The 21,496-nt window shown below is 45.1% G+C and overlaps 1 protein-coding gene across 20 annotated transcripts in view; it reads left to right on the top strand.

The window, feature by feature from the left end:
• Window positions 1–21,496, top strand: part of LOC117230323 (regulating synaptic membrane exocytosis protein 2) — a 66,995-nt gene that overhangs the window by 24,665 nt on the left and 20,834 nt on the right. For 12 of the 20 annotated variants that reach the window (XR_004492765.1, XR_004492766.1, XR_004492764.1 and 9 more), the window contains 9 exons: window positions 3,537–3,750; window positions 4,243–4,432; window positions 10,877–11,090; window positions 11,769–12,032; window positions 12,871–12,918; window positions 14,657–14,921; window positions 15,609–15,860; window positions 16,414–16,599; window positions 20,197–20,226. Coding sequence is in view for 1 of the 20 variants with exons in the window: in XM_033487625.1 (XP_033343516.1) it covers window positions 3,537–3,750; window positions 4,243–4,432; window positions 10,877–11,090; window positions 11,769–12,032; window positions 12,871–12,918; window positions 14,657–14,921; window positions 15,609–15,860; window positions 16,414–16,599; window positions 20,197–20,226 (1,663 nt within the window). In the remaining 19 variants the exon portion in view is untranslated. Of the gene's footprint in view, window positions 1–1,827; window positions 1,911–3,240; window positions 3,247–3,536; window positions 3,751–4,242; window positions 4,433–10,876; window positions 11,091–11,768; window positions 12,033–12,870; window positions 12,919–14,656; window positions 14,922–15,608; window positions 15,861–16,413; window positions 16,600–20,196; window positions 20,227–21,496 lie in introns of those variants that run through there. The other 8 variants (XR_004492769.1, XR_004492753.1, XR_004492757.1 and 5 more) reach the window with 8 other exon arrangements.

Genomic DNA, 21,496 nt, shown 5'->3' with positions numbered 1-21,496 from the left:
CACGTTTTCCCCCGTTCATGGCTAAAATTCTATTAAACAGATTTTAATTCGTTTTCAGGAGCAACCTGCGTTCCCGGAGAGAACTCCCGTAGATTAAAACCTTCCCTCCCTATCCGCCCATCGTCCTACGCGTGTTCCATGCTGACGTTATCGACGCATCCACCGGCGACACAGAGAACTCTCGTAGAAGGGGAGAAACGACGTTTAATATATTTAATATACAGTAGAGTTATGGGTCAGGATATGACGCGGATATCGCGACGGCGATGTGGCGACGTTTCGTCGCGAACGGCTGCCAAATGAAAGGACGTTCGTGGCTGCGGAGCTGCAATTATCGTCGAGGTCTCCGATCAGTCGATCTTGAGTTTTCTGTGTCGAGGAATTCACCACTACCTCCCCCTCATCGGTCTCGTTCGTCGTCGGAATAAAGTACACACGGTGCTGCGTTCTAAGTTTAGCGATTTTTCAATGTGGGTGGAACGCGAACCAGATACGGACGCGAATACCCGGGGACCGATGGATCCGGAGGGATGAACTCGGCGTCATCTAACTTTTAAATTAAGACTTCGCGTCATCGTAGCTTCGACTAACGACTGTCTGTGTCTATTTACATCTGCGTCGCGAGTTTTCCATTTATCGTCGATACTATCGCACGGCAGAAGGTATCGCGTTCATGGATAGTCATAGCGTGCCTATCTTGCCTATCTCGAACGTTCTTCAAACACCCTTTGACACTCTGCCTGGTTCGTTCGTTTCACGGTACGAAACGTTTCTTTCGCGCGTAATACTTTGTAGCGGCCGCCGGGGCTGATTATGCAAAGCACGTCTTTTGCGCGGAATACCGATTATCGCTACTCTTTCAACCCTGAACGTTCCCAACCCCCGTCGTAGTATTGCAAAATGGGGCGCGTTTTCGTTCCTACGAGACGTCGAATTAGTTCAAGTACACTTGCCAGCTCGGTAACTAATCGCGACTCGTGAAAAAGAGACGAAGATTCGCATTTTATAACTTGTTACATCATAAAATCAAGGTTCGGTACGTTTCACATTTAAATCGAGGACGCGGACCGATACAGATACAGATACGTCGTTTGGTTATATAAGGAGACGACGCCAGGCGCGTCTCGCGTGGCGATCGTATGGCCAATTTGCCAATTTTATGACGCGTGATCCTTTACCTTATTTGCACCGAGCTTGCACGACGAACGAGACCTCGTCGACCCCCTTCCTTCCGGCTGGATCCTCCTTTCAGAAACGATCCAGATCGAATTCTCGAGGCCGGGCCGTATCATAATGAAAACGACGACTTACTTCTTGCGTGTAGCGAGAGAACACCAGACTCTGCCTGCAATGTATTACGATTACCATTAGTTTATACAGTGTTCGATTGTTTATACATATAGAGCAGTTCTCATAGCAGTGACCAATCTTTGTTTCTTTTCTTTTCCCTCTCTGTTTGCATCGAAACCGATCTATATATCTAGAGTATAGACACCCAGAATTATTGTTCAGAGATTTACTACCATTCATCCCTGCGTTACCACCAAAACGTAGTTGATACTCTTCGAGGAGATTACTATTGTTATCCACTCTCTCGTTTGAACATGCATCTACACACACTTGAATTCTCCGAGAGCGGGGCGGGGGGGAGGGGAGAGTCAAAATGAGAGAAACGATTTCTAGAATCGTCGTCACGAATTTGAAGAGATAATCGCGACCGCTCTTATTCGTGTTCTGTTCTTTTTTTTTTTTTAAGTTTAGCGATAAGCGAAGCACCGTTACGCATCTGACGCAACATGTGTGATTTAAAGAGAGATCGCCTTTTAGGGGATAAACCGCCGTCCATGGTGGTGACTTCCAGGAGCTCGAGGGAGAAGCCCGGGGACAGAATGAATCGTCAGTTCCTCGCGGTACCTACTAATTTTCTCAAATGCAAATAAGGCAGTTCGTTTTCCGCTATATATATGAATCGAACGCATACATATATATATATTTACCTATATACATATATAATATATTTTATGTATAATATATATATATATATTATATGTATATCTTTGCGTATGCGTGTGCATGTGTGTGTACGTCATCTGCCGACCGGTTGCGAACGTATCGCGTCAGAATTTTCGGAAGATCTGTACGATTCGACCGATGCGTTTCTTTTTAAGTAGAACATCAAGCTATTTCTTTGACAGTTCAATTCGTCATTGGGCTTTTTCGACTAGCCTAACGACGCGCGAAAACGAGCGAACGATTTGCCAAGGGACACGTGTGCGCTCACATGGCGTCATGTTTCTTTCAATCATCGGCGATTGCTCGAAATTGATTTTTCACGAATCTAACGAAACGGAACGTTCGCCCTCCTTTTTTCCAACTTCAGACTTTAACGAAAAGAATCAACAGAGAAATTTTGCGATAGTTCGTGACGGATTAAAACTCGCGTGAACGAGAAGAGGATTCTCGAATGTCTCGACGTGGAAATGCGATCGGTCGGCAGAGCTGTAACAGATTTTATTTGTTCTACTTTGGACGGCTACGAATCGTGCACAGGTATACAAGTATCTTATCGTTTACACCTCACTCACGCCACGTACACAAATCGCCCACCAAAGAATACTCCCGACATTCTCACATTCTGTTGCTTCGATGTTCGTCTCGAAGACCCACGTTCTCTACCCATACATGCGATACTGTGCAACTACGTCGAAGATTTTATCTCGTGTGCCCCTATATTATTCCAAAACGTTCCACTCCGTGTCCGTGAATTCTCGCACGCTAGCGTTTCCCTCCGACGATTCAGCCTTTCACGATCGAATCATACGTTCATCGAACGACTGTTTCTCAAGGGAATCAATCAGACATCGTCTACGATTCGCCTGAAGCGTGCGGAATTCTGTTTTTCGATGTCTCACCTAAATATACGTAAGTCCCCAGGCAGGAAACATTGTGGTCGCTTTTTCGAGAAACGGCATCGCTATCATGCACGCACACATACGTACACACACATACAACACACACCTTTGCACACACCGAAGCGTGTACAGCGGCGTTCTGGCGGCCGTGCGGCTCCCGGATGACTTCCGGTCCGACCGAGCACCGTTTTCCTCGCACACTTTTCCCCCGAAAGGGTAAGCCTGCACCTATCTTTTGGCTGGTTTTGATTCGACAGGTATACTTAACGAACGCGATACACTAAAATGCACACGTCTTTCCGGAGTGGAAGGAAATTAGGTGGAGAAGGGGAAGGTATAGGTGGAAAATATGGACATGCGGTTAGCTTTCGCTAGGCCTCTGATTATGAACGACGTGACGGTGTTGTAATAGGACGTGTTAGGACGTAGAATTTTCGTGAGTCTGGCAAACTTACCAAGGATTAAGTAAGGGGTTGGAAGTTAAGGAAACAAAGGGATTTCGAAGTAAACGAGAGATAAATGGGGATAAATGATATGGTAGAGAATAGAGTTAAAGATGTGACGGTTAATCGGATAGCAGAGAAAGAGAGCAGAGGAAACGAAAACGTTTTGGATCTACTGTAGGGAAGGGGTACTACCACCATACGGGAGGTCCGATATCAATGTCCAGCGGTGGACGTAGGCACAACGGACCTCACAACGGGCACCACAACATGGCCGCGATGACCATCGAATATAACGGTCATCATCCACCGCGAGAGCCGCGAAAAGAGGAGAGCACTCTCGTGAGACGGAGCTTCCGAAGGAGTGGCGACGAGTGGCGCTCCGACAGTAGGAGGTGCGTGTGTAAAATTGGCGATCGTGCGTTCGTTTCTCCATAGAAATTTTCTATCTCTCGAGTATCCTATAATTTCGATTCTGTTTTTGTTTCTGGCTCGTTTCTTTCGCGCTGTTCGCGTCGGTCGTCCCGGGATTGCCAGTCTCTGGCGATACCTGGATGCAAAATTTCTAACGTGTCTTTTCTTTCATTCTCATGTGTTATTGGATCAAACGATGGATCCTAGATTGTTCAGTAATATAATTATTTCGAGTCACGCGAATTCGCCGTCTCTGGCAAACTCGGGATCAAAGATCGTTACGTAGCGTAGGAGCTCTGTCTCTGAGTTCGAAAGCATTAGACACATGGTAGAGTGCGAAACTGTAAACGAGACACTATACAAACAACACCGTATATATACATTCATGTTAAAGAGAACACTCGCAGACGAACACACAGTTACTACAGACACACACGTTCTCGTATCTCCTGTGTATGTGGCGTGTCCATTAGGTTCACGGAGAGGAGGGGGAAAAAGACAGTGCGATTTCACGGTGGGACCAATGTCGGCGGCCCTCAGGAGGATTGGTCTTGGGAGGCCGATCGGCAAGGTAGCCAAGACAGCGCGACCAAAGACTCCGGAATAGACACCTCTAGCACGTTCACGAGCAGTGAGGACAGCAACAGGGGCGACCTGCCCAAGGTACGGGCCCGTTACTCGACTTTCGCATCGATCGATCACATTCGGCAATATACTTTTGCTTGTCGATCGAACAACACACATATACAGGCTAGAGTTCCATCGGTTTCTCTTGACTCTCGAGTTTCTCTCGAGTACGAAACATGGCCAGGCAGTCGCTTTCGATTAGAAGTATACACTTAGGAAAACGAAAGTAGCCGGTGGATGATCGAGTAAAAGGGGTCTCTGTCGCGCGTGTGTCGACCGTGTTGAGAGAAAAAAAAAAGAAAAAAGAAAAGTAAAAGAAGAAACAATTGACACGCTTACAAATTTTACAAGCTCTACTTTTTTTTCCTGCCGCGTGAATCGCGCCGAACTTGTATGAATGGCGCATAGAAAACCGTCGCGGATCTCTGTCGTCCAAAGTGGAATACGGTTTTTTTAATTCTTCCTCGTTCCTTGCTTCTCACATTAGCTTTAGCGAAGAGAGATACATAGAACGATGATTATCTCCGTGGTCTGTTTAGTGCCTGATAATATTTGATTGGTTCATGTACCACTAGTGTAGTAGTTTTAGTAACGTTTCAACTTAACCCTTTCGTTCACGGCCACGCGTTTTAGAGCCCGTCGAATGTTCGATGGCAGATATGATTCTCTTTACGTTTCGTCTTCTTTTCTTTTTCTTTTTTCTTTTTTTTTTTTTTGGATAGTTATTTAGTAGCGTACGATAGCACCGTAGATGTAATTTGCCTTAGACGCTTTGTTCGTTGATCTCGTTCGCAAGATGGAAAGTCAACTCGACCACACATAGAATCGAATGCGTAACGAAGGGGTTAATTAATTCGACGTAAGTCAAATGCCGGGCGAGCCGAAGTTTCAGGGAGGGAAAGATCCCGTCTCCACTCGCGCCTTGATGCATCTTACTTCAAACATATACAATTTTCTTTTTTTTTTCAATCTCTATATGTTTTTTTCCACTTTCTTTCTTTCTTTCTTTGTCATTTCATACTACATTAACGTGATACTTTGTATGACGAAGAAACCTCTTTTGCTCGATTCACCCCCAAACTTCGAGCTTGAAGGCTTTCGTGCTTGGATTCGCGTCCTTTTCGTTACGACATTACTTTCCGACGCACCAGTTTCTATATAGTATACATAATACATATTTATATATATATATATAATATGTATATATGAACTCGATTTATATATATATATATATATAAATCGAGTTCATTAACTGAATACTGGTTGCTACTATCGCGTGCAAAGTCCTTCGAACCTCCTTTTGTCGAGCGTCTTTCTAGCAATCAGCGACACGTGTCACAGAGTGAGAGTATTTGACGAAACACGTCGGGAATGCAACGTTCCTGGCAAACATAGTTGATCGCACCTGATCGCATGAGTCTTGGATTGATCTCACCACTAACAAGCTCTCGGGCCTCGCCCAAAAAACCTCCCCTGCCGTGATATAGCGACATAGAATATAGGATGCTTTCTTCGCGTACCCCCATTCTCTCTCTTTCTCTCTCTTTCATCGTTTCATTTTTCTTAAACTAGCCACGTATTATATACATATATATATATATATATATGTTCTTCTCTTGGATCAAACGACGCGACTCAACGGAACGCCAGCAAACCGGATCCCACGTTCTCTCGTCATTTATCGACTTCTCAGCTCATTTATCGATTGCCTTTCTAATCGTTTATCAAAACACATCTCGATCTCCATCCTCCGGATATTCTAGAGAGACGTTTCTGTCCTAGTTATCGATCGTTTCGCGTTCTTCGCTAGTTTCACAGCGCCGTTCCGACGACTCATGTGAAGCGTCGTCTCGCGATACACCCGACTCTCATCCAAACCCTCACATCGCCACTGTTCATTCACCACACGATACATCCCGCTACGATATATCGCTTCGCGTTATTAAACGAGCAGGGGTTCAGAGGCGAGAGAGCGCGACCACGTTTAATCAAGTTTCCACGGGATCACCGTCGAGCCGTTTCGTTTGACGAATTTTCGAAAACGGAACGTCGCTGTTAATTGAAAACTCGTTTCTTTGTCAGCTTGTTTTTCGCGAGAAAAGATTATTCTCTTCGCCGCTGGCCCCTTACAACTTTAAAGCGAAGAATGTTTAAGAAGAGCTTAGATTGCGGATATAATCGCTCCTTTCTTCAGTTTTTCATCTTCATTTGGTAGAACGAAATTGAAACGATAAATTTCTAATGATATACTGCTGGCTGTACGTATTTGAATAGTCTGCATTTATTCGAAAATCCTAAATTTTAGTTCATCTGGTATTCCATATTATAAGACACTCACGATGTGAATGATATCGCTATGTTGATACAGTTAATCAGAATTAACTCAATATAACCAGAGTAAATAAATACACGTAATCATGTTTCTATATCGATAAAAGCAAACGCTGATACTGTCAAAAACGCTCGTATTCGATAATTGCAAAGACAAAAATTCCGTCTGTTTTGATAATCCTAATCTCAAGTATCAGCACGTACCCTAATACTGATAATAACGACCAGCAGCGTAGAATATAACACGATATAAAATCGTCTAAACCATTAAGATTTATCGTCCTCTTATTAAACTCTCAATCAATCGTAAAATGAAGCAAGTTCTACTCTACCATTTCAAGATTAACCGAAGATAAGCGCTGTTTAAAAAATATCAAAGTAATAAAAAGGCTAGAATCATTGCGTGAAAAGTCGAGCAAACAGGGCCGACATCATCGTTCGTCATCGTCGTTCCGGACGGATGGCTTGCAGTATTCAAACGCTGGTTTTCCGATAGCCTCCTTGCTGGGCGTATTTGTCAATTTGCCGGCGTCGGGACGGCCGATGGGCAACCACGGTTCGATTATCCGTTATTGTTATTACACGATCCCGTAAATCGGCTTCGAATTTCGATCCGTGCGCGGCCATTCTTTCGAATCTTTCCCACACTCCGTCTCGGATGTCTCTCGTTCGAATTCGTTCGAATGGAACCGACCGCTTATAAGCCATAGAACACCGCGACGGTTTGCATCGGTTTGCCCGATTAATCGTTCGTTCCCGGATAGAAAGCTTCCGCGAACATGTGAATTAAGGACGATCGTGAGATTCGAATCTCTCCCCGGTGGGTAAAACGATAGACGAGACGTCTCCAATGCTTTCAGTTTAAACGGCACTTCGAGAGAGAAAGACTAATCGACCGTAAGTATTTGGGTACTAGGAAACTCTAATAAATTTTACTTTATTTAGTATCTTAACCTTGCTGGGTTTTTTTATTAAACATTTGCCCGACATATTTAAATATACTACTTTTCAATGCGAATAAACTATTTCAAAATACGAAGAGGAGATTATTCAGCGATATACAAAAGCGAAACAAGCGTCAGGAGAAGGGTAGAGTTAAATCATAATACAGATATGGATATAATAAAGTAATTAAATTATGATATATAATATAAATGTACAATAAAGCGACTAGAAAATAAAGGCAGTTGAAAGCATTGAATTTCTGTTAAACAAATACTTACGGCAGGTGTCTTAATACTTACGGCAACGTACATTGGATTTATAGACGGAAAGTATTTCACGAGACGACTTTACGACAGAGAATTTTCCTCCCAATGAAATAAAGCAGGAAATCTTGTATCGATTTTTAGCACACGTGTAGCAATTGCGGGGAGAGGGGGATATGTTTCAAAGTTTCTCCCCGGTGAAATGAGGGAAATTATAGCTTCTTAAAGCCCGTCCGGAACACCCTGTACGAGCCGCAATAAAAACGACAATTCAGTGCTCGCCAAGAGGTCGAGGTAATTCTTGAAAAATTCTCGGTGCCGCAACGAGAACGAGGGAATTGCGGCTGTGTCACGGTGCCGGCGTGACCGAGTTCCCGAGGCCCCTTTTTCGACGGCGAAAATATCACTCGATCGTTCTCCTTTAGTTTCTACAATTACCCTGCGTCTTGATCTCGTAAGAGATCTTTGTCTCGAACGGGAACGAACGATTATCCTCGCGGCCAGTTTCGAATCGCGTGCATCTTCAGGCAAGTCGATATAATCACCAGTTTACGGATCATCGTTCGATAAATAGAAGAAGACAGGAAACTGTAGGGGATGGAAAGGCCGTGCTCCAATTATGCGAAGCAAATAAGCAAGATTAAATTCGGTCCGAATAAACGAACGGCAATCGAGCAATTTATCCATCGGCGATTAATCTCGTGTATTTCTTCCGTCGAATCAAGATCGACCTTCTTCCAGGATTGGACCATTGTCCATTCAAGTCGACGATTCTTCTTTAAAAATCGTTTATGATAAGAAACCGTCGATTAGTTGATAAACGTATACGATGATCAGAATGTCTAGAAATTGCATCATGATCGAAAATAACCATCGTACGAAATTAAATTGTGTATTCCGTAGTTGACACGCGTGGATTCTGTTATTGAACGAACTCCATTCGAGCGGATAATGTTGATGAAACAATATTTGTGAGAGTTTCGCGAGATAATCGTTTGCCATTCTGTCGATATCCCGGCTACATTGAATCAAAGTTACGTACGTTCATGCTACTTTGTTTTATAAATATCGATATATCTTCGTAATCCTGGTCATAACCTTTCGTATGATTTTCTTGGAAATAATAGTCTGGGAAGTTGAGATCTGCTAGGAACGTGACGGCTGTCAATTCGTGGAGGAATAGGGGATTTCACGAGTCGGTACCGTTCCAAAACGTCCAATTAAAATGGCCGAAAGGATGGCTGGTTGTTGAGAGAGGCGTACCTGTTTCATAATTAATCGAATTGGAGCACGGCCAAAGGATATCCGAAGCAGTGGCGAGTCTCGACGACCTCGTTAAGTCTCGTCGATCAGTTTCGCGGTGTCTTTTGATAAATCCGCGACTTCTCGGCGTCCCGGAAACGAAACACGGATGTAATTGGCTGCGCCCGTGCAGTACCAGCGATGAAACGAAAACTAGTTCTCGGTGTTAGTTTCTAAGTTGCGCGTATTTTAAATAGAGGCAGAGAAAAGCAAAATGGAAGGGAAAAAATCCTGGATTGAAACTCACATTTCATAATGGGAGAACGAACATATTTTAAGCGACCTCTTTCGGGTTTAACAAGAGTTCTTAACGGAACTTTCGAACGCGCGTTTAACTCCGTTAATGAAATATTTAATTACAACTATTCCATCCGACTCTGTGCCGTGAAATGAAAAGTGGAAAGAAAAGCCCGTGTCGAGTGCATAATCCAAAGTTCCTTAGATCCTTTAATTAGGGCAAACAAAGAGAAAAAAAGATGAAAGAAATAACAAGGAGGAATAAAAGATAAACGTGACACGGTTCAGGCAGCCAATTATATCGGGGTTAAGCAAAGTATCGTAATAAATGAAAGCTGAGAGATAAGATTGAAATTAGGATTTAATATAGAACCAATCGTCTCCTGTACGAATGATACTTTACGATATTTGTCTGCGAAATCAAAGTGCCACGACTCACTCACGATCGACACGATCAACTGGAAACCGAAAGGAGGCGACCCCTCTCCCTAAAGTAGATCCACCAGATGAGTCGAGTCGCTCTTCGACAGAGAAACCTCAACTTCAACGGTGTTTTTTTTTTCTTTTACGAAATGCAATCACGTCGCTGTCGCATGCCTGGAACCTTGAGTACCTCGAACATCGGACGTTCGAAGGGACTGATTGTCGCTTTTCTGCTCGTATGCCTGTTGATAAAGCATGTCGCAAAGCATGAACATAGTAACTATTCATACTGTATAGATGTACGATCATTAGATGTACGATAGCGTGCTTTCTCCTTTTGTCGAGCTTGATCGTTTTACCATTCGCTCTTAAACATGTAGATTCACTTCACATACGAACACGTTTTTGTAAATCTGGAGAATACTCGAATGAAATATTTCGATCGTTAAACATTTACGGAATTTGTGTAACACACCCATGCATATTACAATTGAATCGATAACAATATTCGAGTATCCTCTGTGTCGCGCGCATCGCATCGCCCACGAGGGCTACCATCATTCTCTTCAGCTTCTCTTTCATCAGAATGCCCTGCGACAGAAATATCCTGCGACTGATGACGCGATCGATACCGAGTTCCTTTGGTGGCTTGATTAACGCTATACAATCCGGCAGGCGCAGGATATTCTTCCAGGAAGGTCAGCTTGAATCCATCAACGTCACAGTCCGTTTCACGAATTACTTTCATAGCGATCAGTCGAGTCACGCCAGGAATTTGGAAACCAATGCACGATATTACCAGACACGAATCCTCCGGAGATTCCGTTTCGCATCGCATTTGGTTTCCAAGATCTTCGGCGCGAGAAGACACGCGTTCCTTCCACCCACCCTTTTCTCATTTCACGCGAATCCGCGACAGAAGTCTGACAATGAAAAGCAAAGAAAAAACCAAAGAAAAACCGTTCTCCGCGCTTCGTAGCATCCGTTATCCTGGCAAGTGAGCAGAGACGGTCAGAAGATCATTGGCCACATGGTGTTGCGAAAGCAGCCCGGAAGCGGCTCCGCAAGCAGTAGTAGCATACTGGGGCTGAAAGTGGTCGGTGGCAAATTGTTGGAGGATGGCTCTATGGGCGCCGTCATCGAGAAGGTCAAGAAGGGTAGCACGGCTGACATAGAAGGTCAACTGAGACCCGGTAAGAACGATAAATTTAACCTCGGTGCCCTAGAATCTTGTGCCTCCAAAAGCTTTCCTCCTTCCTAGCTTCGACCAACTGTTTCATCGACTCTGTGATTCGTAGAGTATTTCAGAGAAGGACAAAGCGATTCTATATGCATTTTCTGAAAAGAGCTTTGGCACTGTTATTTAATATGTTATTTTGAGCGACAATTCGAACCAAAAGCTTATAGAGAACGATTTAATTTTTCAGTTATACGTTCATTATATCATAATCATTTACTTCGCAAACTCTAAATTACTGGTAGTGCAAATATAGCGAGAAGTGACCATCCTTATCCATAATATGCGAACTATCTCTAGTTCAGGCGGAATTTATCGACGATTAAAGAAGTTACGTAAACGCGAAGTGCTTTAACGTCTCCTCAAACCGAAAGAGCCTTCGTCGGTTCGATCCAACCCGCCACAAACTCAGTTTCATCACCTGAAGCTAGAATCACCGTGTCAGGACTTTTCCTCCACAAAAGCTCCAAATACCATCCCCTTGCATATCCCGATCCATTGGGAAACCTTGGTAACATTTCCAGCGAGGGGCTCACTGTCCGAAGTAAATAAATCCCCTGTTGTCCATCCCCCCTCCCCCCCGGTCCCGGAGGCGATCCAATAGGAGAACAGACCGGACATTCAACGATTTCAGGTGACGAGGTGATCAAGTGGAACGGCAGGTCCCTCCAGGGCAAAAGCTTCCGTGAAGTTTACGACATCATCGCCGAGTCGAGACAGGAGCCTCAAGTGGAGCTGGTAGTTTCGCGGAATCTATCGTCGACGACGGGTCCGGTGACGATGCCTGCGGGGCTGACACCTACAGCGCCGATGCCGTCAAGGAAGATCGCCGCGCAGATCCAATGGAGACAAAAGCACCCGGAGACGATATCCGGGCCACAGCAACCGCATCACAAAGGTGACTATGTGCTTCAAGCTTCATTCGTTCCCTTCCTTCTTCTTCTTCTTCTTCTTCGTCTATTTCTTCTTCGACTGTGTTTCTTTTCTTTCCTCCTACCTCGTTGGACACACGCTCTCAGGATCTGTTCTCAGGCCGTTCTCTTTTCTTCTTTGCCTCCCTTCTTATCTGGCCCGAATACATATACATGTCTCGTAGAGTATACTGTATACACACACGGTCGCTGACAGATGTTTTTAAAAAGCAGAAAAAAAATGATGATAGCATTTAAAACGCCCCCGGAGCATAACGCGCGTTTAGACGACAAGGTAGAGAAGGTAGACTGTGTATCAAGGAGTAGCTCAGACAGCTACTCGATAGATCACACTTAGGATGTGTTATGGGAGTTTGCGAACGAGTAGTGGTTTGAGAGAGAGAACTTGTACCTCGTTCCACGACGAGTACTCGGTCTCCCGTTATTGTACGAGGTGCTTGTTGAACGATAAAAGATATCAATTTATCCACGATGATCATTACCATTGAATCAATGATGCACACGATGTATAGTTTTACGATGTTGGAATATTAATAAAGTCGGAGAAGTGGTAGATTTGTTACGTAAATCGTTCAGCAAGTCTACTTTTAGTAGTATATTGTGTAGTATAGAGAGTTTTAGAGCTAACTTAGCAAGATACAATTTGCCGTATTTCTCCAGATCGTTGAAATTTTAAGAGAATTTGCAAAAGTCGATAAACCAATCGATACGAGAGCATACGAGAAAATATCGGGTCCCTACCTAAGTCATACCATAGACATAAGTACAGTTAAGCGTATTAAAAACGACGCTATATTGTCACAGATTATATGATTTTTCGTATTCCAGGTCTTAAGAAATGTATTCTATGGGGTAGGCCTCAAAATTTCTTAAATTTCTCGATCCCAAATAATCGGTGTCTTCCCCCTCATCCGTGTTTGTGGTTCTGTATTTCACTCCCTTTGAATCTTTCTGTTTCTTTCTTTCTTGATTCGATAATCTTAGGAAGATTCACTGGGAAATGGTGAAACGAAAGGGTTTTACCATTCTCACTGTAAAGTAGAACAAAAAAAGCAACGATTATCGAGTGCACCGGTATCGAGATCGATGCTTAACGAGAACCATTACGACTGTTATATCGCTTTCTGTATACCATCGATGTTATCGTAGAACGTAGAGAGTAGTGCCAATGCACCCCTTGCTAACACCGCCGTTTTTACGATACATAGTTTTATGGGAGCAACAACTTGAAACAAGTGAATCTTTTGTGTCTTTCTTTTCTTTTTTTTTTGTATCTCTACCCCTCGTTGACCACGAAGGACCATACATTTAAATCCTTCTGTATAAATGCGCCATTCTACGATTTACCCATTTTATAGACTCTTCGTAAAGCTGCACCGTTTTACGATTCGCGATTTACGATGCAAAAGGTTTATAGAAATGAAGAAAGAAACGCAGGCGTTTATTAGCGTTTCGCTTGTGTGACGATATCAATCATCGTGTTTCCGAGATGAATAACACGATTATTAAATTAATGCGTTTTAATCATTCTTTGTCTGTGTAATGTAAAAACGATTGTTTGAATAATTGTTATTGTGAAGCAGTGTTATTTTATAAACCGACGATAGCTAGACGTCTTCAGGAAGAGAACGTACGGAAGAGAACGCAACACTGCCGACGTGTATGCACTTTCCATGCTGCATCGCGGGGCTGCGTATAAACGCATCCGCGAACCATTTTACTGCATCTACCGCTAATCCGCCGGCTGCGTTCGATGCATCTACACAAGGATGCGTTATTTTCGCTATCGGCAGCTCGAGAGAGTATCCTGCACGTGAATTGTGATATCTCCCGAGGAATGGATGTATCTGCCCGCAAATTGCATTACACCCTGCTGATGGAAGGGAAGTTACGGGTTTTCGGCGAATCTTACAGTGATTCGATGGTTAACGCGGTTGCAACCATTCTAAACGTAACCTCCCGGAGTAATCTGTGAATTTCCACGGAATTAAATTTCCCAATTCACAGGATGCGATCACCAGACGATGTATGCACGCACGAACTACCGTCGAATCTCTGTAACCCAGTATAATCTACCCGTTTCCCCTAACCAAGAATAATCCAAATTCGTGGTCGCAAAACGTTTTCCATAGTATAACAATTTATCGAACATCTCGCCGTAAGTTCCTCGAATTTCTTGCATTTGCCCGAAACTCGAACGTCACTCAATATTCCCCGGCTACCTCCGCCTGTATTCCAAGATTCGGTGTCCTAGTAAAAGATCGTCGAACCCACGTCCCCGTTCGCCCCAACGTTTTACGAGTTCGTTCGCGAATTTTGCGTACACCTTTCGTACACCGCGATACGAAGCATCCAACTAGCTGCACACGATGCCATCTTCCCTCTTTTTTCCCTTTTTTCTAGCCATTCGCAAATGCTCGTATCACATACGATATATACCTACACTGTTTTATATATGTATATATATATCGTATATTACATAAATAGACCCCTTTAAACACACCACGTAGCCCAAATTCCACCGTTCGAAGTTCTACCAGGTGTACGAAGAAGATCTAAAGTCTAGTCGGCACTGAACAATCACTTGCAGAGTTATACGACGCGAGGCGCGAGAAACCTTCGGTTTTAGTGACCTCGCCGGGCTCGCCGGATCTTCACGCTCAAGGACGCGCCAGGCACCTCCGACACACTTCCGGCAATGCAAACGTCGGAGGTAATCTTCAGGTGAAGCTGAGCTTCGATTCCGTGGCGCTACGGTTGATCGTCACGTTGATCTGTGCGGCTGGGCTCACGCCCAGGAGCAACGGCCAACCCAGAAATCCCTACGCCAAGATCTTCCTGCTTCCGGACAAGAGGTGAGTGAGCTCGATTGGCCCAGAAACTAAGTACGTCTCTACGTATGCTGTATTTTGTCTTGCAGCGACTTGTTTCTTCTTAAATAATTCTATTCCTCCTATCCTACGTTACGAACGAGCGATATTTTATAAGAAAAAACGTTATGTTCCGACGCTGGAACGAGTTTCTTCGTTTTCTCCGAGAGATTCTCGACGGAGAACGTGTTTCGTTTTTCTCGTTGAATGTCGATAAACGGACGGTGTATAGATTTTTATGGGCCACGAGCGTGCGTTTCAAATCACCGGCAGAAACTTCCATCCTTTTCGTAGAGTAGAATGCAAAAAGAATCGAGCGCACGATGCTCGATGGCGCCGGGCAAAGATTTCGCGAGGGCGTTTATGCACGTCGGGGACAACAGTGCGATCATGTCGAAGTCGAAACTGTCCTGCTTTCGAGATAAATCATTTCCTAAAGAAGCGTTCGCGAGCCAAAAGATAGCCGTTGAACTTGGCCGGGCTGCCAAACGATCTCGCTGCTACACCAGGGTTCCCCAACCACTGTTTCGTTTCCCTCCCTCGAAGTGGCGTTGTCTTGTTAATGCTCGACATCGATCGTCTGGTATCGCCCCATTTGCGCGTCGATTCTACGACCGTATCAAGAACGTGTTCTATCATTCACCCTTCTATCTAATTCGTGTTCCGATGCAGCGAAAAGTCGAAGAGACGAACGAAGACGTTGGCGAACACGAACGATCCAAAGTGGAACCAGACGTTCATCTACGACGGAATCAGGAGGCCAGAGCTGAGGAAAAGGGCGTTGGAAGTAACCGTGTGGGACTACGGGAAGTACGACACGAACGATTTTCTCGGCGAAGCGATACTGGAACTGGCGACAGCTCATCTCGACGAGGAGCCCGAGTGGCATCCGCTGACCGGCCACGGGGAACACCGACATATTGGGTATGTGAATCAGCTCGGTAGACCTTAGGATGTTTCACTTCTTCATGCCTCTGAGATGAGACGCAATCGCTACAACGCATTCGTTCGCTTGTTGCAATGAGAGACTAGGAGAGATATCTTAGAGATTGGTGACTGACGAATACTCTTTGCGCTTCTTAGTCGCTGAATGCAAACAAAAAGTAAACCGAGTCTTCTAGAAAGCTTGTGAGAAGGGCTAGGCCTCTGTAGGCGTGCAGCTATTTTTCCCGAGTATTTAGGCTGAGGGAGAAGGAATCCGTCGACGGTCACGTGCGTTAACCCTTTTCTATATCACGTACGATCGCGGTGTATATACGGGCAACGTTTAATTCCCGTAGAATCCACGGAAAGATGCTAAAGAAAAAGAAAAAAGAAAAAAAACGAATGAAAAGACGTTGAATAATACGATGCAGCGAAAAGAGCAAGTATTTTCCGAATGACGTCGCGTCGTTCAGCGAATCCGTTCGGCTGATTCTTTTTCACCTAGCGCTAGCGAGAAGAGCGTAGCGTGAGATCTAAATTTCGCGTTGCACAGATACTATCAGGAGCCCGATGACATGGTGATAACTCCGGTGGACTGCCATCTCAGTCCACCGTCGACGACGTCGCGGCTGAGCGACTCTGACACTTCCGAATGCGATATCACGGACTGTGACGTCTCCAGGGAGCAAAGGAGAACAGCTGACGGTGCCAGTATAAGCAGTATCGGCAGTTCCTCCAGGTAAGAGCATCCTTCGAAAATCTCTCTACGTCGCGTCCCGAGAACTCTTCCACCAAACCGCCCCGAAACGATATACAATATAATATAAAACCGGGGGAGAGAGAAGAGCCCGTGCTATTTTCACGGCCGACGCGGCGCAAAAACCTTCTTCCACGACCGCACACCGGCCGGGATAACCGAGAACAGGGACCCGAGTCGAAAGTTGAAAACGTTTTGTAACGAGAAATAATTGTCAACGTCGTCTATCCATCGTCGATCCATCGTGGGAGTATACGCGGATCTACGTAAACACCGTCGATAGTAAGATGCAGATAGAATTAACGCTATGAGCAAGAAGTTTGAGACCGCCTCCTTCTCGTTTTCCTTTCTTTTTGTTTTCCCTAAAGACAGTACGCGTTTAGTTGCATTTACGCGTAGATATTGTTCTTTTATTTGCATGTAGACACATAGTGCGCTTTGGTAATCGTTTTCTCTTTTTTTTTTTTTTTTTTGTAGCACCCTCGGTTCGTCAGTCCAGTGTATTTATTTGAGAAGAAACATTCTAAAAATGAGCCGATTATTTTTACAGCGAGATGTTAACTTCTATATCAACGTTATTTTCTTTCTTTCGTTAAAGAAAGAAAAGGAAATAAAAATATATAGATGGTTCGAGCTACGCAAGAAATGACGACGAAAACGTGAACGATCCATGGGGTGGTTTCAAACTCGTGTTCGATAGTGTGCCTCGCGTTGGCCGCGAGCTGAAGAGGAGACCACGAGATTAATGCGCGTCGGTTCCCGTTAATCGATCCACGGACCATCTTGAACGGACGACGAAGAATTTGTCGAGAAGCGGAGAGAGAGAGAGAGAGAGAGAGGGCTGTGTCGTGCAAGGTCCCACGTGGCTGAACCAGTGCAGTTCATCAGGAATTAATGATACTTAACGGAAGTAGCGTGCCGATGTCCTTGGCCAACAGAAATCGCGTTACTAATCTGTTCCTATTCCCGGCTTAAGATCTCGTTTACAGGTCCCGTAACCGACACCGTAACTGTCGGCATAATGGTTATTCCCTCGGTAGCGTGCGACTTGGTCTTAATCGTCAATAAGACGAGCCGACGCCGCTACTCGAGATTAGCCGCAATTCGAACGTTCCTTCCATGCATCGTTGCTCTTTCTTGCATGGTTGCACCTCTTCCGGTTCATTGAGGAGACACACGGGTCAGGCGTGCGTAAGGGATGGTCCAGGATCGATCGTGCGCAATTCCTGTTATTTCGGACGATATCGTGTTTACACACTGATAAATATTTCATCGATTATTGATATATCGATTCTTCGTTATTCCAATCAAATTCTGTAATTTATCCTTAGTTCGACTTTTGGAAAACTTGTGCATGAACTATACTCGTGTTAGAGGGTGTGAATAACGGAGTCTTGAGAGGAGCAGGGTGTTTACGCGACTTAGATGCTTCAAGTCGGCGGAGGCCGATCTCACCAGGTGAATCTCCGGATGATTGAAAGAGGAGCATTTTTATCTGTTGTGCTTGCGGAAGGCGGCGTCGCCGTGACGTAAAGGCGACGACCACAACGACGAAAGGGAGACAGAGACAGAGACAATGCGGCGGGGGTGAGAGGTGTGTGAATAAAGGTGTAGGTGGGAGGGGGAGGGTTGTGGGAACGAGAAAGAGAATTAGAGAAAGAGAGAGGAGAGAGGCCGTGAGCCAAGTTATAAAACTGGGCAACAAGCCAATTGACATGCCAGTTGGCCTGCAACCACCGCTGGCTGCGGAAGCCAGCCCCTGAGCCTCGTATCCATATTAATATTCCAACGATGACGTCCGATCGTTATTTGTGAGTGCAAAGTGCTTTCTCTCGAATATCTCGGTTCTTTATTTTTCTCCGAGGAAACGAGAAAAAAAGAAAGAAATACGGACTATCGACAAAGTGGCGGAGTTGAAACCGACAGGGGGTGAAAAACGGAAGGGTGGGCAAACTAGGAGAAAAAAGGGTAAAACAAAGAGGATACGAAACGAAGCCCACGGCTACGGACGGTGGTAAACGGCGTGCCTAAACAAATCCACTTTGAACCAGACGCTTAATAAAGTTTTTTGTCGTTTGCACAGAGGGCACGGCCCGCAATTCGTTAAATTTCCTCTGAATTTCGTGGCCACCGGTATCTTTCGAATCCAGTGACTCGCGAGGGTATAGGTCAGGGCCTCTGACGAGTTAATCGACTTCCTTTTAAACTCGCCAGGATCCGTGACTAGCTTCGAATTTGCTGATTTACACCCGCAAAGCTTGGACCATCTACCCTTTTATCCGAGTGTTTGTTTCTTCTACGAGGAAATTCAGTGTTTCGATGTGTGTAACGGTGACGAAGTAACGAATGCATGTGACGCGGAAGTAAAAGCAACATCGAGTGTGCGCTAATTATCGTATAGCGTTGTTTGAATTACTCGTGGCCCTAATTCGAAGACCGCTCAAAGAACCGTTGAAGATCGAAGAACCACGAGGTTACCACTCGTCCGTGCCGTTGCAAGGAGGAAATATCGAAGAAGGAAGGAATCTGTGTGCCTCGCAACTCGCTGCCGCTTTGTCCCTCGTCCGTTTGTGTCTCTCGGTTACCATTCCCGGTTCTAATTGGTCGAACCTTTGTAAATTTATTCCACGGATGATGCTTGGAATTCTCGAGCCACGTTCCCTCGAGAGCGTTCTCTGGTTCTCGTAGAGGAGTAATGCGATTGCCATGCCGGCAGGAAACTCCGCCTGCACGCTCGTTCGTTTTCGTTTGTAATCAATCGCCTTATCTGGTCCGACCCTCTTCGATTCGAGGGTGCTCGGATAATAATATCCGTAAGTTTGCCGGGGACTCGTTGAAAATTGCACGACACAGCGTCGAAAGCCCACGAAGGAAAAGTTGCCGGATCTTCCTCGTCGAAAATTTCGCGGCCGGTTTGTTCAATTTTTCATCGAGCATGCACGTCGCTTCCGCGGCCACCTTGAGGTCGCTACGTCGAGGAATCTGTAGAAACGAATCGGAACGGCGTGCATGCTTCGTTAATCCACGCTGGCCTCAATCTGCGAGTCGCTGACCAATTTTTTCTCCCCTCTTCTTCTCCCTATCCGTTTCATCCCCATTGAGTGGCGATGATACGGCGAGATACGGTCGAGGCGAGCCCGCAGAAAGACACGCGCGCGGCGAATAATTGATACATCCGGCGACATCCGAGGGAGCCGATCGTACGGTGTGCAGATATTTAATAACCTTCAATATCACCTAATAGGATTATCCGAAGGGGTTTCACTGGTTACATTAATAAATCCATCGTTGGTCGAGTCGGCGGCCGCGACGTGTCGTACAGTCAGATTACTCTCTTTTCTTTCACCGCTACGTTCTTTCAGCCCGTTTTCGAGGGCACGGTGTAGATATTCTTTATCTTTTTTTTTTCTTGTTCAATCGATAATCGAGGAACGTCTATAGTATCCAGTATCGCGTTAACGATGATTCTTCTAACGAGAAACAAAACATTCTAACGAGCCGTAATTTCTCGCGTTGGCGCTAGCCATCCCGTCTATTGATTTTCTTTGTTATTTATCTGTTCTGTTGTTTATTTTTTAGGTTTCATAATATGCCGTCAAATTATAAGCGGTACGGCCATTCAAACTTATATTTCCTCCTCTCTCTCACGAATCACGCAGTCACACACGTTCTTGCATCCTCACCGCTAAGTTAAATAGCGTTCCGAGTGTAGATCAATTATTAACGAACGTGATCGAATATAAGATATTCGCATATGTAGAAACCAACGAACGCAAACTGACGCGATCTCTCGACTCTAGCTGTCGAGCTAGATCGATGAAAACCAACGTAAAGAAATAACAAAAGCAACGTAGCACGATGAGTGCTACGTCAAAGAGATCGCGGCGTTTGTCAGACGTATATTTCCACGTTTCCTCGAAAGAGGCGACTAACGACGCCGTAGTTTCGCGTCATTATCGACGAGAAACGACGGAGATCTAGAAATCCTCCCGGTAACCGTTCACTCTGGACGCACTCACGATGTAAAGTCACTCGAACGTGTCCGTGTGCATCAATGGCAACATGAGGGTCCGTCTGAGAAATCGCTCGATCGTACTAATTCGTCTTTCCCGTGATAAGCTGCCTTTATTTCTTTGTCTTGAAACGTCTCTCGTTACGTCCAACGTTGTACCGAAATAATATTCGAGCTCTATCAACCTAGCGGAAATTCACGTGGGGATACGCTCGTTAAAACGACTATAACTGATCTTCCAAACATATTCGAGGTCTTTCGCGTGTCGAGCTTCTATGCAAGAGACCAGACGCAGGTCGACTTTCGGTAATAGTCGCCGGAGGCTGCTTCCATCCACCCACTTGATGTTCCTGTGTTTGCACGCGGATCGTTCTCTCAGTCGCATGTGCACCGATCGAATGAACTTTATTCGATAGACGAGAGGAATGAAAGAGTTTAGCACGTCGGCATTTAACACGTCGGCGTGCTGTAGATACGCTCGACGAGAAACCGTGTGTATGGTTCGTTTTTCGTCGAACAGCACACGAAACGATTAGACTATATACGAATGAAAAATGAAAGTTAAGAAGAAAGAAAAGCGCAAGAACAAGTAGTTGCGCGCAGAGATTCAGCAGGTCACCGATCATGTAGGCACACGTAGGCGTCATCGTGTCATCGCTTCTTGCATCTGTCCCACGTTTTACGAGACTTAGATTGCGCGAAAGGACATGGCTTTTAGTAACGCTTAGTGCAACGCGATGCATCGGCCGGGGTGGCTCCATTCCCCTGTTCTTTTTATTTGTCCTCTCTCCGGCAAGCTTTACGTCGCGTCAGTGGATATTTGTTGGGCAACGTCCAGTTCGCCGGGGACGTTTCGCGATGCTTATT

Source organism: Bombus vosnesenskii, unplaced genomic scaffold (genome assembly GCF_011952255.1).
Source record: "Bombus vosnesenskii isolate JDL3184/JDL3185 unplaced genomic scaffold, Bvos_JDL3184-5_v1.1 scf7180000013266, whole genome shotgun sequence".
In the NCBI taxonomy this organism is placed as follows: Eukaryota; Metazoa; Arthropoda; class Insecta; order Hymenoptera; family Apidae; genus Bombus; species Bombus vosnesenskii.
The sequence above is the reverse complement of the archived record's forward strand: the minus strand, read 5'-3'. Positions and strand labels throughout refer to the sequence as shown.